The sequence below is a fragment of the Tinamus guttatus genome, unplaced genomic scaffold (assembly GCF_059628265.1).
Source record: "Tinamus guttatus ecotype Peru unplaced genomic scaffold, ASM5962826v1 Tinamus_guttatus_pri_ptg001602l, whole genome shotgun sequence".
Classification (NCBI taxonomy): Eukaryota; Metazoa; Chordata; class Aves; order Tinamiformes; family Tinamidae; genus Tinamus; species Tinamus guttatus.
In genome coordinates this window covers 535,955-552,429 of record NW_028290136.1, presented here as the reverse complement: position 1 = coordinate 552,429, position 16,475 = coordinate 535,955, and the positions used below count along the sequence as shown (strand labels likewise).

At 37.0% G+C, this 16,475-nt stretch overlaps 1 protein-coding gene across 1 annotated transcript in view; it reads right to left on the bottom strand.

Annotated features, from left to right (window-relative positions):
* Window positions 1–16,475, bottom strand: part of ROBO1 (roundabout guidance receptor 1) — a 498,318-nt gene that overhangs the window by 357,525 nt on the left and 124,318 nt on the right. Inside the window, exon 2 of the mRNA XM_088539356.1 lies at window positions 668–751. Coding sequence (XP_088395482.1) covers window positions 668–751 — 84 coding nt within the window. The remainder of the gene's footprint in view (window positions 1–667; window positions 752–16,475) is intronic.

Genomic DNA, 16,475 nt, shown 5'->3' with positions numbered 1-16,475 from the left:
AGATGCTGTAACTGAGCCCAAGATATGCTTGGTGGTATATCTCCTCGAGGCGAGTGGCATTTCAGTATGTGTAAGAGTTTCAGAATTGGGTGCATCAGTGATCACTGCTGCAACACACTGAACGATGCTGCTGGTCTGTGGCTGGCTTTTCTTATTTGGCCTAGAGACACGTTTCTCTAATTTATGCAAACAGAAGTCGATGAAACAGATTCTTCTCCAATCACATCTTAGTTTCATTTGGATTTTTTTTTTTCTACTGCAATATATTTCGGCTCTGGTTACAACAGTGACGAAAAAACCCGAAGCGAGGATAGAGGAAAACCTCCGTCTTTGGTCTGCAGAAAAATTGCTCTCAGATGATGCATTGCCTCATGTAATAGATACAGTTTGAAGGAAAATAATGTATACACTGTTTTAACAATAGGAAAGACATTCAAGTATTTAAATGACTGAAACATAAATAATCAAAAAGAGAATCAAGGTGGTTAGCTAAAGCACACCAACAATATTCCCAAATTCTACCAACAATGTTGAGGTCCTCAGGTGATGGTGAAGATAGCTAGCTAGCAGAGATGGTTAAAAACCTGTGTACAGGTGGTAATGGCAGATGTGGGTGGAAAGTGTCAGCAGCACAGAGCCAGGAATATTTTGGAAAGGTGCACTCTACCTGTGTAGCCCAGTGAATTGTCACCATTATCAGAGGTAGGGAGTGGCGTCCCGCCGTCGCTGCCCCTCTCGACGTCGCCGGAGTCTGTCGGAAACAACACCAGAGCTGCTGATGGGGTCACAGGAGTAACAGTGGTTGCCACTGCGACCGGAACACGACGAGACGCAATTAAATCCACGCACGACAGCAGGAGCCACGGAGTCAGCGCATGGCGCGCTCCGTTCTGCCCCCGGCAGCGCAGCGGCGCCCGGCGGAGCATCGCCGGGAGCATCGCCGGGAGCATCGTCCGCTGTCCCCGTCGCGCTGCCCGGGGTCTCCGCGCCCACCCAGCTCTTCCCCAGCACTTGGCAGCGGCAGTGAGTGGGGCCACCACCACGGTGCCGTGCAGCCCGCGCAGGCTGCCGCGAGCATCTGGGGCCGGGCAGGCAGGGGAGCCGGCTGCTAGCATTGCTAATTTCCCACCGTATTGTTAATCAAAGCTATTGACTGTGATCACTGCCCGTCATCGCTTCATCTCGCAGCAATTACGGGCCCAGGGGACTTCACCTCTCTGTGGCGCGGAGGAGGGGGCAGCGCGGCAAGGAGGGGGCTGCCCGGCCTCTGCTTGAGAGGGGCAGCAAGAGCCCCGCTGCCCAAAGGCAACAGTTTAACACCCGCCACAATGCAATGGGCTGCCTGAGTCGAGGGGTGCTGGCGAAGAAACACTCGATTTTAATATTGCATTAAAAAAATAAAAGGGAGGAGGGGGAGAGAGAGGCAGCTGGTCAGCTAAACACAGGGATGAGCACACGTTGTAAGGCTACAAGACAGATTGCTAATCAAAACACCACAAAGCACCATGAAAATGACTCGTAATAATGAACTCACTCATTCAACACACACACAGAAATAAAATAAAATAAAAATCCCAGTGGCTCTGAAAATGCAGTATGGCCCAAAGGAATTTGTTGCCAATACTGTGAGGTCTCTTTTTGCCCTCATCTGGGTGCCTTAGTGTAAAACTGCAACGTAGACGTAGATTCTGCTTTTAACTTACTCTTGATAACATGATGGCAAATGGATAATAGCTAAAAGAAAACATTCCTATTTTGTTTAAAATTTGGTATAAGTATTTCTGGTAGCTTGTTACTCTTTTTCCACCTAAGAATACTTTTTGACAGGTATCAGGTAACTTATTAATTATTTTAAAGACCATGAATAGGGAAGTTATTTTTACGTACTTCCATAATGGCTGAAAACAACTCTTTTTAATAAAATGCACATGCTACTAAAGTCATTCTGAAGTTTCACAAAACTCCTCAAATAACAATGAATGAAATTAAATTAGAAAACACATCAGTGGATTTTTTCTGGATGCTTAATTTTCCTTCTTCAGTAAATTAATTTTTTAAAAATATGATGCCAAATATTAATTGACTTAATTTCTCTAAAATTGATCACAGATAGACAGCACCCTCACAGATTTATACATATTTAAGGAATTAATTTGCAACAACAGCAACCAAAAACCCCCTTAGTATCAATGTAGAAAAGTAGATTCACCAGAAAAAAAATGTTTCTTAAAAAAAAAAAAGAAAGAACTGATTGCACCCTTTTTAAATTTCTGTTGTGCTAACTAAAAACAAAAGAGCACCCCTTCCCCGCCTCCCCACCTCCCCAAGATAGTGCTCCTGGCAGATGAAAGAGTTGAAATACGTTCATTTATTGGCCCATTCATCTCTGCTGGCACACTAATGGCCAGTGTCATGTGCATCTTGAAAACCTACTCTGGAAGGGGCTGTAGAGCGAGTGACTCCATGTTTGGCTCCTCCAGATTGTTCACTTATTTGCATTCAAGAGTTGACTAGGTCAGAGTTTTAAATTACAGCACTGAAGGACTGAAGGAAGAGACTTTTCATTACATTCATGCGCAGAGCCTCTGCTTACTTTCTTTTGGACAAACACTTAAGACTAACTAAAAAAAAAGCGCAGACAGATTTCAAACAATGAAGCCGCCGATCATCATTTTGAAAGATTAATTGCCTTCCTGGAGACTTATCCAGGCACTATGCTCAAAAACGATTAAGAACAAAGAAGACACAGGGAAAACTACTCAAGTGTTCCACGTGTAGGCTCAATCTGTGCAAAATATAACAGTATAATGGATTGATCAGTTTTACTCAAGATACTTGCTAAGATGCAATAGGCCCACCCTTCTAATAGCAGACATCTCGAACAAAAATACTAATGCTGATGCTCTTTAGTGAGGCTCCCTTTGGCTTTTCAATATGAGCAGATTTCATTTCAGGAATTCTGTGCACTGACTTCAGCCAACTGGGCATGAGAGTAACACCTTTAAAAATTAGGCTACAGCTAGCTACAACCATTCAGTCATGGAAATCTTAGCTTCAAATCCTTCCACTGGTGGAAATGAGGGAATTAGCTTTTTTTAACAGTACTGGTGACGTGCTTACTGTTCACTATCCGAAATCACACATACAATCATTCACTTTCACCCTCTTCGAGGAATGCTAGTTTTTGACTGGTCAAAAAGAACACGACATTTAAATAAAATGCAGAATTATGGCTGATCTTTGTTTGGAAATTACTTTCATTAGTGAAAATCAATGAAGTTTAGTTCTCATTATGGTTAAATTTTACCCATTTCACAGAAGGATAATTCTGTGCTCAAGTCCTAACTTAGGGCTTTGGCCCTCTGCTCTGGGCTTAATTTCATCTCTGTCAAAAGATCTAGTTCTGCCCTTCAGGGAGTCCCTGATAAAACCTAAAAGCAGTAGTACAATTGTCTCGAAAGGCACATTTCAGTATTAGACTGCTGCTAGAGCATTATGTTGAATGTGTGGTAAAGAGCCTAAATGTTAAGATGCAGTACTGCTTTCTTGCTACATGATCAAGCAAGTTTCCATCTGGTTTTGCTAAAAATAATTAATGACTTTAGATTGTTACACTGTTTGAACCAGTTATTGTGCACCAAAATTAAGGAAATTAATTCTATAACCTGAAACAAATAATCTGATACATGAAAAATTTACTACTCAATCTGACTCCAAGCAATGGCTGAACTCAGTAGCTCACCCCTCAGAGAAGTGCCAAAACTTTCTATAATAGGGTGCCCTCACACTTTCCTAATGAACATGTAATTCACAATAACAGTGGTAGAGGGTTCAGAGAACAGATGAGAAGGACCATCCCTCAAAATAGCAACCTGGTCAAGGCATTCTCCAGAAAAGTTGTGCTTTTAAGTAAGGCAAAGTACCTAACTAACTGCATTATTAAACAAACAACTAAACAAAATATATTTCCTTCAACAGAAGCAGCTAAGTTTACCAGCACTAAGTGGTCCAAGTGGACTAGATTTCTGGTGGATACGTTCAGCTTTGGCTCAAGCACACACAGAGGGCCTCAAGCATTTGGGTCTATCATAGAGTTTTGATCACCTTCAATTGTCTTATTGCAGCCTCAAGACCTATTGTCTTAGGGCAACCTCAGCTACTTAGGTGAATGTGGGGAACCTTTTCCATTGAAATTTCCACTGAAATCTGTAAATTCCCCCACTTTAATGGACTGCATCGAAAGCCATTAAACACCTTCTATTATGCTTTAGTTTGCATATCTCTAAAATATGGCATTCTAAAAATGAGAGAACTTGAGAACTGTGCAATAAAAATTCTTATCATTTAATGTGAATCATAATTTCATGATGATAACTATTTTGCAGAAACTCTAAATAAATAATACATGATGATGTGGAGAAAATCTTGACTCACTGAAGCTGAACTGCATTTGATTAATATAAACACAATGACTACACTTTACCTTGGTCTACTCTCTGACATTACGATGTTGTCTAACAAACCGATTCAAGAGGTCTAATAAATGATCAGAGAATACAAATACTAAATATTTATTACTATTCCTCACCAGCTCATCTCCTATAACATGTTAAACTGAATATTCGCATTTATTTTGACAACTCCTTACATTCGAATGCTTGGTGCACTCCTCAAAATATACTAAACATTCTTTTAACTATGGCAGAGTTACCCATACTGAGATCACCATCGATATTTCTGATGTACTTTCACAAGTATCATCAGTTGCTTGTTTTGCTTCCAGGGAGGTAGGCCTATATGACACACATTATTGAACATGCATCATTAGAAGTGTCAAATGATTCAGGATTGTGGCTCCAGCCCATCCTCTTGGAGGACATAAATAAAATCTAAAAAGACCTAAACAAGCACAACTTCTTACTACTGTATGAATCTCATGCATCTGAGATTTAACAGCGAGCACAGTTTGCCAGAAATGAACGTCACCTACTCAAATAGGTCCGTCTATGAAAATAGTAACTGTTACTTTATTTAATTCCAAAATATATAGCTTTATTATTTCTTTGAAGTACCTGGTTATTGTTTTAATCGAAATTTCGTTACTATCATCACCTTAGGAGTACAAAGTTTGGAGGAAACAGCATGAGCAGCATTTGAAGCTGACCATTAAAAAGAGATTAGCAAGGTAAATGAATATTAATTACTATCAATATTAGAATTGTGCTCTACAGTTTGGATCAATTCCCATTGATTTCTTTCTGGAGATCCAGAGGAATTCAGGAAGAGACATCACAAAAACAGAGCAACTTTGACCATATCAGGCTAATGAGAGGAAGTAAATTAGCCGTCTGTTCTTTTCCTGATGTACAATGGTAAGGCTGTGGCATCAAAGAAAAAGCGCACCTAAAAGCCAGACTCAATTGTTATTAAAAGATTAACCAATTTTGTCCTACTTTCATTATAGATATTACCCTGTAAGACATCACTTATCAGATTCTGGCCTGTGCAATGCCATTGTTATTTGGAATATTTTGATTTATTCTATGTTTTCACTGGAGTTATAGTATCATACGTTTTAAAGGATATTTGATTCAATTCTACTCCTTTATTTCATTATGTATACTGATGACATTTTATATGATCAGAGCATAGTTAAGCAAAGATGGTATATAAGCAAGAACTATGACTTAAGTTGAATCATGTATCTAAAATCTACGGGAACTAACTTTTCTACACAGATGCACTACATAAGATTGTATGCTTATTTAGAAAAGCATAGACATACTTCCAAGCATGAAGACCTTTTCTTGAGATCTGGACCAGAGGGAAAAAAACTTAAAATTATGTGCAGAGTTGGGAATAATTAGGCCATCCTTAGAGCATCACAGCTTCACAAATGCTCATAAATTTATTACAGAAACCTGTATTGGGCATGGTTGATTAGATAAGCATAGTAAGGATATTTTCCAGATTAATGTTTCATATTAGCTGAAAGAAAATATTCTATTAATTTTAATAAGACTTAATACAACAACTTTCCAGAGACATATTCATGTTCAGCCAGATTTGTAGCTTGTTTAAACTCAATGGAATTATGGAGATGTGACCATTTACACACAGTTACACTGTGGAGCTCCACAGGTAATTAAAAAATTATTTGTTAAAAGGTTACACTGCTCAGCTGGCTCAAATGACTGTTCTTAAAAGTTAATGAAAGGTCTAAACTATGGTGAAGAAGTAGGAATTTGTTCTTGCATAATGGCTCTAATCTGAGGATTTGGCAAAAAATGAATTACAAAAAAAAATTGTAAGGATGCATTTTATTAGTAGCTATTACAAGGTTATCCAGCTCAAAATGTATTTCTAAAGATAAAATATACACTCATGCATATAATAAACACAGGTACAAAAATGTTATTCAATAGGAACAAGAGACAATTTTTTGCTGAGAACAGAATTACTCAATGGTATAAAAACCAAGGAGGAGCTTCTTCTAAAACAAAGCCCAGTACCTATCAGACTGAGTATCTTTCATAGATGGTCTTCAAAGAACTCTGCGTGTGACTGAAGTCCTGATAAAAGCTCAGAATGCTTTGTAACCATCTTCATTTTCAGGATTCATTAAGTATCAGCCTTTAATTCAGCAAAGAGTAGAAGAGGACATCTAGTATTCCAAAGCATGCTGAAAGTAAACAGTTTTTTTGCATTTTTTTAGTTGTAGAAATAGACAGTAAATGTAGATTTCAGCTACTGCAATGCACACCCAGCAAATGCATTTTATGGAGTAGTATAATTATATTTTGTTAAAAAAAAAAAATCCTGCATCACTTCCCTCCTCCAAACATACCCAACCCTTGACTTCTTTTAGCTGTTCTGCACACTTCTCTGGCACTCTCTTTTCTCTTGTGCTCTGCATCTGCTACTGTTGCTTTCCCTTCAAGCCAAAACCAAAGGTAACAGCCATTCAGACTAATTAAGCTGGGCTTGAAGTGAGTTAACAGGTGGTGGCCCCAGCTGCTTTAGTTGCACCGGAAGACAGAGACTCATCACTAGCCTCTGTAAGGCATGGTGATTAATTAGGACAAGAAGCCATGTGCTTAGGAGGGACAACCAGATTAATAACAGAATTGTCTTCTCTAAGGCAACAAGCAAGCTTTTTTTTTTTTTTTTCCAGAAAATACTAAAATAAATGATGCATTTTGAAGCGCTCACCAGCCATCTTATCTAGGCTAAATATGGCATACGCATAAGAGCTAATCAGCTTGAATTTATTAAAGTAACTTGTGTTAACATTATTTGTGTTTTCTTTTTATTGCAAGCTCTCAGTTTGACCTTAATGTAGGAATTTTTGAGGATTCCACATTTTGCTTTCTGCCATGTGAACCTGTATATTCTTCAGGTGAGTTCTGCTTACTGTGGGAACTGCTATCAAGACATTTAAATAATGCCATGTACAGCTGAGGAGCAGGTAATACAGGCTTTCCAGCCTGTCCTCCAATTCCAGTCACACACTGGACTTTTCCTTGCAATATTTGCCTAACCCTTAAAAAGGACTTCAGTGAGACTAAGGCCAGTCCTCCAGGTTCCAGAACCTTGGATTGGTTTTCAATCCAACGATCTACCACTTCTACTACTACTTCTACTACATGTAAGCCTTGTTTCAAGGCTGAATTATGTAGCTGCTTTAAAAGCAAGTACCCTAAACACTGGAGCACAAACCTGGGTTCATTTTCTGCTTAATTCAAGATTGCAAAACACATCTACCTCTGTGAACTGGAATTAAACTGCCAAGAAATCCACAATGCTTAACTGCCCCAGGTTTTATTCAGCTGAGGGAAGCTGAATAAATTAATAAAATAAATTAAAATAAAATTTCCTAATTAGGAAAGCTTATGAATTTCTCTTGTTAATCACAGACAATGTAAGTACAGGAACTAACTCAATGCTCCAACTGTCTTCCAATCACATTATTTGAAAATAAAATTACTGTAAAAATGACTCTTGAATGAGATACAAACTGCCGAAGAGCTGAGAAAGCCCTTTCTCATATCCTTGTTCTTTTGTATATCTAAAATCATCACCTGAGTTGTCAAATATGTATCTGAAACATATCTGTGTAATTTATATTTTACTAGACTATCTGCAGAAATAAGAATGAAAAATAACGTTAAATCAGGTTAGGCCAGTAATTGTTTTTTGAAAGAATGGACATATTTACAATAATACACTGTTCTATAAAAGAATACATTGGTGCATTAGGTAAGCCTATTAACTCTGATATATAAGCTAAAAAATCCCTTTAATGCCACAAGAATCCCCAGCCTTTTTGTTAGGACACATTTCCTGCTACATTCCTAGCTTTCTTGCTTTAGTTTTTTTTCTCTCTGTCTTTTTATTTAGTTTTAACAGTTAATTTAACAGTAACATGTTTATTTTCAACCATGTGCTTCAGTGCTGACACATATTCTCTACCTCCCAACAGTGACATCTGCCACAAAGCAACAACTGATACCTGTACCACATGGATTTCTCGTATGAAATGTATCCTGTTTTCGCTTTTCCATGCTTTCCCTTCAGTTTGGGCTAATGCAGTGCCAGCCCTTTAGCTTTGATACAGAAAACAGCATATACGACAGGCCATGGAGGTCCACTTCCTCTTTCATTTAAAGCCATTCACATTCCATTTTAGTCTCTATTTTGTTAAAAGTATCTTAACGGGATATCTGTATCTTAACAGGACAATTTGACGATTGAAAAAAGAGACCTTAACCCTGTCATAGCTTGTAAGTAGAACCTCTGTGGCCTAAACAACGGCCTAGAAAAAATTTAATAAGGAGCACACAGTGGTGATTTTGAAGGGAATATTGCAAATCAAAAGGCAAATTGCAGTGCATACAATTATTCCTTTGAATTGAGTGGAAAAGCGGTGCATACTAATCAGTGCAGCTCTGCAAGAATAAATTTATAGCAAGTCTGAAAGTGTCATCAGATCACAAGGATATATCCATGCAAAGTAGTAGCATATTGTGTCTGTCCAGTACTCTCTTTCCTATTTACCTCCCAAGAGACTGAATTACTCTTAGACACCAAATAATTCTCACAATATTCTCATAATACAAGTCTTTTTTTTTTTTTAATCTCAAGATAATACTCTTACAAAATGGAAATAAGCACTTATCAGAAGTTTTTGTCTTTCGTTATGAGATTATATGGGTTCTTTCAGCAAAAGGCTTTCTAAGAGGTACTGCTTTTATGTAGTGCAACAAAATGCCAACTACAAAGAAAGATTTTTAAATTCATCCCCTGAAGAGAAGAGAAGCCATACAACAGGTGTTCTCACTTTATTTACCTGAACTGACTATTCACTAGTAAAAATAATATCCTTGAGAAAACAAATGATTGAGAATTTGTCTGGAAAATTTGATATTGGGCTGAAGTCTTTTCTCGTTAAAGCAGCAAAATGCTACCATTGAATGTACTCAGAGTTCTGTTAGCACAGCTGTGACTACTTCAGGGAAATGGGAGAAAGAGCCACAAATAAAGATTTAGTAATTATTATCTAGATCATAATGAAACATACACATATGTCCCAGTCAACTTAAAAATCCTGAGTCTAAAGCAGTAAAGATTAATAAAATAGTAGGAAGTTAATTTAATATTTAATAGTAGCTCTTTAGTATCGTTCAGCTGGGAATCTCATTTCTCTGTGTGATTAATGTGAGCCTCAAAAGAAAGCATGGAGTCAAAAATTACTCCAAGTTTATGAACTCAAACTCCAGAAGAAATAGAACTACAGTGAAATGAAATACCCAAGGAGGATGACAATCAATAAGTCTTGTATCTTGCTGGAATTCAGCTCTGCAAAATTAATACCAGATAAAAAAATCATACAACACAGCAAGGGGTACTTGAGGTTTACAAGAATCTACAGATACCTCTAGATATTGTCAATTTGTAATATTGTGTACATTGAGCATGGGAATTACTAGCTAGAGGCACTAATTTTGAAACAAAATAGGACTTTCAATAGATCCATGGGAACTCCTGAAATAATTAGAGCTATAACAGAAAGCACAGAGCCCAAAGCGATAAAGCATGAACTGTGAAAAATGGAATGTTTTAAACTGCGTAAATATGAGGAGAACAATGCCAGTGTAAATAACAAAAGCAGATGTATCGAAACTGAGATAGATAGGTAAGATTATCAAGACAGTAAAGATGTCAAAAAAAATCACATATCTGTGTTCAAAAACCAGCAGGATATTTCAGATAAACTGGTCAACAACACACAGAAATTCTTTTTCCCTAATAAGAAACTTTGCATGTTGGTAGATACAGATAAATATCTAAAGAGCACTTGTCAGGGAACAATTATTGCTGCTCTTGAAAAACACAACCAGAAAACACATGGTGCTAGAGATCAGGAAAATAGGCTCCTAATAGTAAAGGATGCATTTATCGTCACAGCAGTGAATTGAAAATGAAAGCACAGATATCTAAGAATATATTGTGTTAGATTGATATACATAAAGTTTCCGAAGTATATCGTTGCCAGCTACGTCACAGCTTTAGTAATTGTGAGCTAAAGTATAATGTTGTATAGGTAGCAAGATCGATACCTTGAAGAAAGAAAAATTTGTTTAGCAATCCCCACTGTATGTTTGTCCTAACTTTATTGAATGTATTGATGCAACTGCTTTAAACAGGAAATAAAAATACTACAAAAAATACAAAAGCAACATTATCCATATCATATGTTTCTAGAGTGATTGTTTCCATACTGTTGGGGCCCTCAAGGGCCTCCAGCAGAGTTCATCATGAAATTTTAGTGTGCCAAACTGAATAAAAGTCAAAAGTAGATACTTTATCTCTACAGGGTAGGATGACTACTATTCAGCCCTGCCGCTCCTGCATAGATCCTGGCTTCTGGCTTCAGTTTCAGAACTGGGTCCTCCTATGGGCCACAGGTAAGAACATATGGCCTTAAATGCTCCTATCTGGTAGCTTTGAGGTGGTTGTCACTAGTCTTTTAGCTGCATGAGCTCATAACCTCAGGTTCTCCCTCCTGCTTTGAATGGTCCAGAATTCAATCCTGTGGTTTTTAGATACTGTTTTCTATTTAAGAACATGCAGAATACAGTTTCTTATAATGGTATGGATCATTGGGCAGTTTATCTGAAAGGTCTAGTTGTTTTTTCGACATGGAAGTGGGAGTGAAGGGATTGGGCCTGGCAGCTCTCACCGTGTCCCCTTGCTGGGTGGTGAGCATGGCTATGGGCTCTAAAAGTATAAAAGTGTTTGGTCGATAGTCGAACTCACTGTCCTTTTACAACATCTTTACTAAATGGTCATTAGGCAACCTGTAATCAGACTAGATCTCCAACTGAAAACTTTAATTCATTGTCATTGGAGTCAACCTTTAATAGTTACTTTTAAAAGTAAATATATGGAACAGAATATATATACAACATATAGCAGACCATATCAGAAGGTGAAGTTACTGATAAACATGGAAGGAACTGTTGAGACAAACCTTTACACTTAAGCCATCAATTACAAACAATTGGTAAATTACAATTCTGGGATGTCATAAATACTTCTAAAGTTAAAAGACTGCATGCAGTGTCTAAAGTTAGTAGGCTTCTTAGTTTGCAGTGTTATCATATTATGATATGAATTATTTCTAAATATGTCCAAGAGGATCTCTGTTAGTATAATAAACTACTGCCATATAATAAGCTGAAATGGAAGTGCATTTAGGAGTTTTACAAACTACAAGTTTATTTTATTGGATTTGCTTGAAGAAAGATTATGAAAATAATGATATTTAAGGAAACAAGAGAGAAATGTAAGAAAGAAAAGAAAGAAAGTATTTTTAGAATGTTACAGGCAATTAATCATCATTCCTTTTCATTTTAGAAGGTCAGACTCCAGAAAATTCCTGGAAAAAAAAAAAGTAACTTCAGAAGGTGCTAAATATGAAAAAAAAAAGTAGAATAACACGTGATCAAATAACACATCCAGCTAAAGATTTATCTGACATTCTACACTTGTTAAAACTAAAAACAACACAGAGCAGACAGGTATTGTGTCATTATCCAAATGTAATATCTCACATAGAAGAACTTTCCTCAAGAGATGGTTAGGAAATTTAAGCTTTAAAACAAAAGAAACTGCACAGAATTTGCCGTATCATTCCCATTACACAAGTTTTACAGTTTATCTAATTTGACTGAAACTTGTGTTATTCTTCTATGACTGAAGCTAGACAGAGGAGATAACGATACGATCTTGAATATATAACCCCGGAGATAAAGTGTGTGTAACTGTTTGAAAAAGAATACAGCTGAAACAAGATAGTGAAAGAGAGGTTATAGCTGAGATAAAGACTGCCTCAAGTCTACTTCAGATTAAAGTACAGATCACTGTACTTTCAGATTAAAATTATTAAACATTTAGATTTTTTCTTTCTTAGTTACAAATATCGAGCAATGAGAGCAGGAGCATTTGTCACTGGAAAGAGAGCAATTTTTTTGTGATCACCCTGTAAACTAACAAATATCCAAGATCTTTTGTCTTTAGCTTTTATTTTGCTAAATGACTATGGGAAACAGCTATGCTTCTGAAAATGTTTTAGTCTTATAGAAGAATGCATTGTCACATGCAACCTACAGGAAATTACATACCATGATGAAAGGTAAACTGAGCAAAAACTGAGATGGACAAAATTCTCCTACGAGTTCTGGTTGAATGTTGAGTAGTTTTCCACAGATTGACACTTATGCTTAAGCAAGCTGCTAGGTAAGCTCCTATTTAGGCATTTCTCATAATCTTTCATGGAATGTGAACTAAATTATGTTTGGCTAAATTTGGATTAAGTGTGTCTCAGGTCTCCCAATCATCCAAACCAAAGACCTAAACAAAATGCTCCTTGGTCTACTCTCAATCAAAAGAGTTGGTGGGTGGCTAGATTTTGTCCTAATGTGGGGATGAAATGTTACTATATCTTATGTCCGTGAGTTAAGACATAGCTTGGAGACTCATTCTGTCTTTATTTAAGATTTTTGGAATGATTAGCAATTACGATTAGTTTAAATACTAGAGGAGGATTCCCAACAGATGCAGATCACGTGATGAAAGGAATCATGTTCTGTAGAAAGTCAGACTAACTTAAAACACTTCCAAGCCATCCTCCATCCCAAATCCATTGAATTTATCAATAGTATTTAAAATTTTAGCCATGGAATTGCATATTTCCTAAATCTGAATGACCAACATGATTCATGTAATTATGAAGATCCTTATTATTAAAAAAGGCAAATGGCAAGAAGAAAGAAATTTCATTTGATGAAGAATGCTCCGGGCACATGGCAATTTTTCTGACAATGTAGTAACAAAGAAAATTTATTTGAATTTAAGCTGACCCTTCGTTTATCATATCCAATGGGTGAGTCAGTTAATGACTATATTGATTCTCTTTTGTGTTCATTTTTATATACATCATTCAAGTGCTGTATATAGGCTCAAGTTACCATATTAATTTCAGAATAAAATATTTGAATGATAAATATTTGAAGTTTCAATTAAAATTATTATTATACAGCAGATTGGACAAACTGAAGTTACAGACCATATTAGTATAATTAGAATAGGAAATATCATATGGGCTAGATAGCTCCTAGAATTACTCTGTTGATAGTAATAGAAATAGAAATTTCTGTTGAAATAGACTTCAATAGAACTATACCATCTGAGAATCTAATCCATGTTAAGTATATCTGCTACTTTTACTCTACATCCAACAGTACTGAACTACTTGAGAACCTTTGATTATTCAGAGAATAATGATGAAATAGATATCTGACACTATGGTTATGCTATCCTACCACTTCTGAAGATGTGAAGAAGGAAAAGCTCACCTGATTTCACAGTAAGCCCATGGAGTTTGGCTTTTTACTCTCACTGAATTGCAGTGGGCAGAATATATGACTCCAAACCTAATGTTTGTCTGTTTTACACTGGTCAATGAGAGAAATGCAAATGATCTTTCTTCTCTAGCGAGACAAAATGCTGTGCACTTTGCACAATTGGCTTCAATCTGTGAAGAAAGGTACAAAGTGGACTAGTATGTGATTATAAGGACAGCATAAAGTACCTAAAAATAACTATCAACAAAACAGGGGGCAGCAGTGTCAGGCTTTTTGTTTGTTTGTTTGTTTGTTTGTTTTGACTTGCTTTTTGTGAAACATAACTACAATTTTGCCTTTCTTGTGTAATTGGTTTTGGTTTTCCAAATAAGCAGAAAAAAAGATGATCCATCCTTGATTCTCAGGTCAATTCAATTAGTTACTATTTTATTATTCACATTTGGGCAGTTTAATCCTGGCAAGACTCTTAATTAATAAGCCCCTTTCTCAAATGTGAACTTTTTCTCTTGATATTTTTTCAGAAGGAAGCTATCTGGTTTAGTTAACAGAAAATAAAACAAAGTGAAGATGCAAGTTTTGTGTAAACTATGTTCACATAAGCTTCCACAGATGCAGAAAGGTCAGCATCCACAGGGCAGCTGTGAGGTGATAGACAAACTATGGTTTCTTTAGGCTCTTTGGAGAAAAGAAGTGAGATAGAGAGAGCAAGAGGGAGAGTGCACACATTTGCTTTGGTATGTAACTCCTTTTAAGGAAACAATTGATTTCTTTTGTATTTTTATTACCAGATAAACTGAAAACAGATATCTGAGCAAAACAGAACCAGACCCCCATTACAAGGATACTCAGTAAAATCTGGCTGGTGTCTCCTGTAGTGTTTGACTATAGGGAAAACGTGGGCTTGAAAGCAGCCCTGCTGACTCGTGCAGCTGGGGCTGGGAGCCCCGCGGAGGTCAGGGCTCTGCACCAACGCCTCGGGGGAGAGCTCCACAGCGGTGGGGACTGCCCTGAAATACAGCTGCTGTTGCAAGGGCAGAGATGAAATTATAATGTGTGTGTGTGCGCATGCATGTGTACAGAAAAAAAAAAAAAAAAAAAAAAAAAAAAAAAAAAACCAAGCTTCTTGCGGGCAGGAAAACTCCACAATTTCACTTTCATCCCTCTAAAATTGTCAGAACTCTCATTGCGAAGATGAGAAACGATACTTGAAAGCCTGATTCTGCTATCATTATGCTTTGCTGGTATGAAATGAGAGTAGGAAGAAAACGATAATGAACAAGCACTGAAAACATAGTGCAAAGTGTTGGCTGAATCCCAATCAAGCTAATGTAATAAGGTACATAGTCCTTCAACACTCAGGAGTTATTTAGTCAAAATCATCATGACAAAAGGCAGTTATAGCACTACACGCCCTTTCTCCCCCCCAGCAATAAAAATCCTTATAAATAAGGAGACCCTTAAAGAGTCTTGAAACTTCAAAGACTGTAGAACTGAAGTTCCACAAGTGATCTTAATATGGATTCCCCAAGCATATTTCAGTCATTTATTCCATGATCTGATCAAATTATTCTTCCAGTGCAAAGAGCAGTGGATGCTTAATCAATAAGCAACCGTTAAATATTTATTTTTTTCCTTGTTGTTAACTTGCAGTCCAAACCCTGCTATAAAGATAGATTCATTTTGCTAAGGGACTTGGCCCTATAGAAAATGAAGTCCTATAGAGCTGAAAGTGCCTGAGGTGCATAGACTCTGAACACTAATTAGAAATTAAACTTCTTCGGAACCAAGAAACTTCCTGAAACTGCTGCTCAATGTTCTGCAAACACACACTAACACATTTTCCCCAAAACCTTACGGGCCAAGATGGTACTAGTAGTGCCTCTAATTTAAAGACATAAGTCTGGAATATTGTTGTGATTCAATTTTTTTTCTTTGAAGAAAGTTATTCTGGTCAGACTTTCAACATCAAGACTTCCAACTCCACATTAAAAACCTCTAATCTGAGAATTAATATAAGAGCCATCATTAGGGAGGGAGTACCTCAGTCATGTTCCACCACATTGCTGATCTCTCGGTTTTAATGCTCCTTAATGCTCAGTGTTCAAGCCTAACTGGCACTGGGACAAGGTAAGTGCCTCTGCCACGAGTGGGAACAGAGGCTTTACATTACTTCTTGCTGTCATGAACATTACTTGACCAATAAATAATTAATAGATTAACTCACAAAAGAGCATTTCTCTTGTTTATTGCCCCCACAAAATGTGTATTGCCCCCACAATGAAATACAATGTAACAATGTGTAATATTCTGAATGATTCATATTTAATTTCCATTTCCTCCCCCCCACAAATGTATTTAAATGATGTTATATTCGGTCCTGCAGAATCTGGGTTTATGTTTGTATGCCTAATATGAAATAAGGCAGAAAATACAGACTTTGATTGCTATTCTCTTCTACCTCCTATTTTTCTTTCTTCTTCCCAAACTATCTTCCCACAAAGCAAAAATTTAAGTTCTATTGCCATTTGTAAGTAAGCATGCATAAAA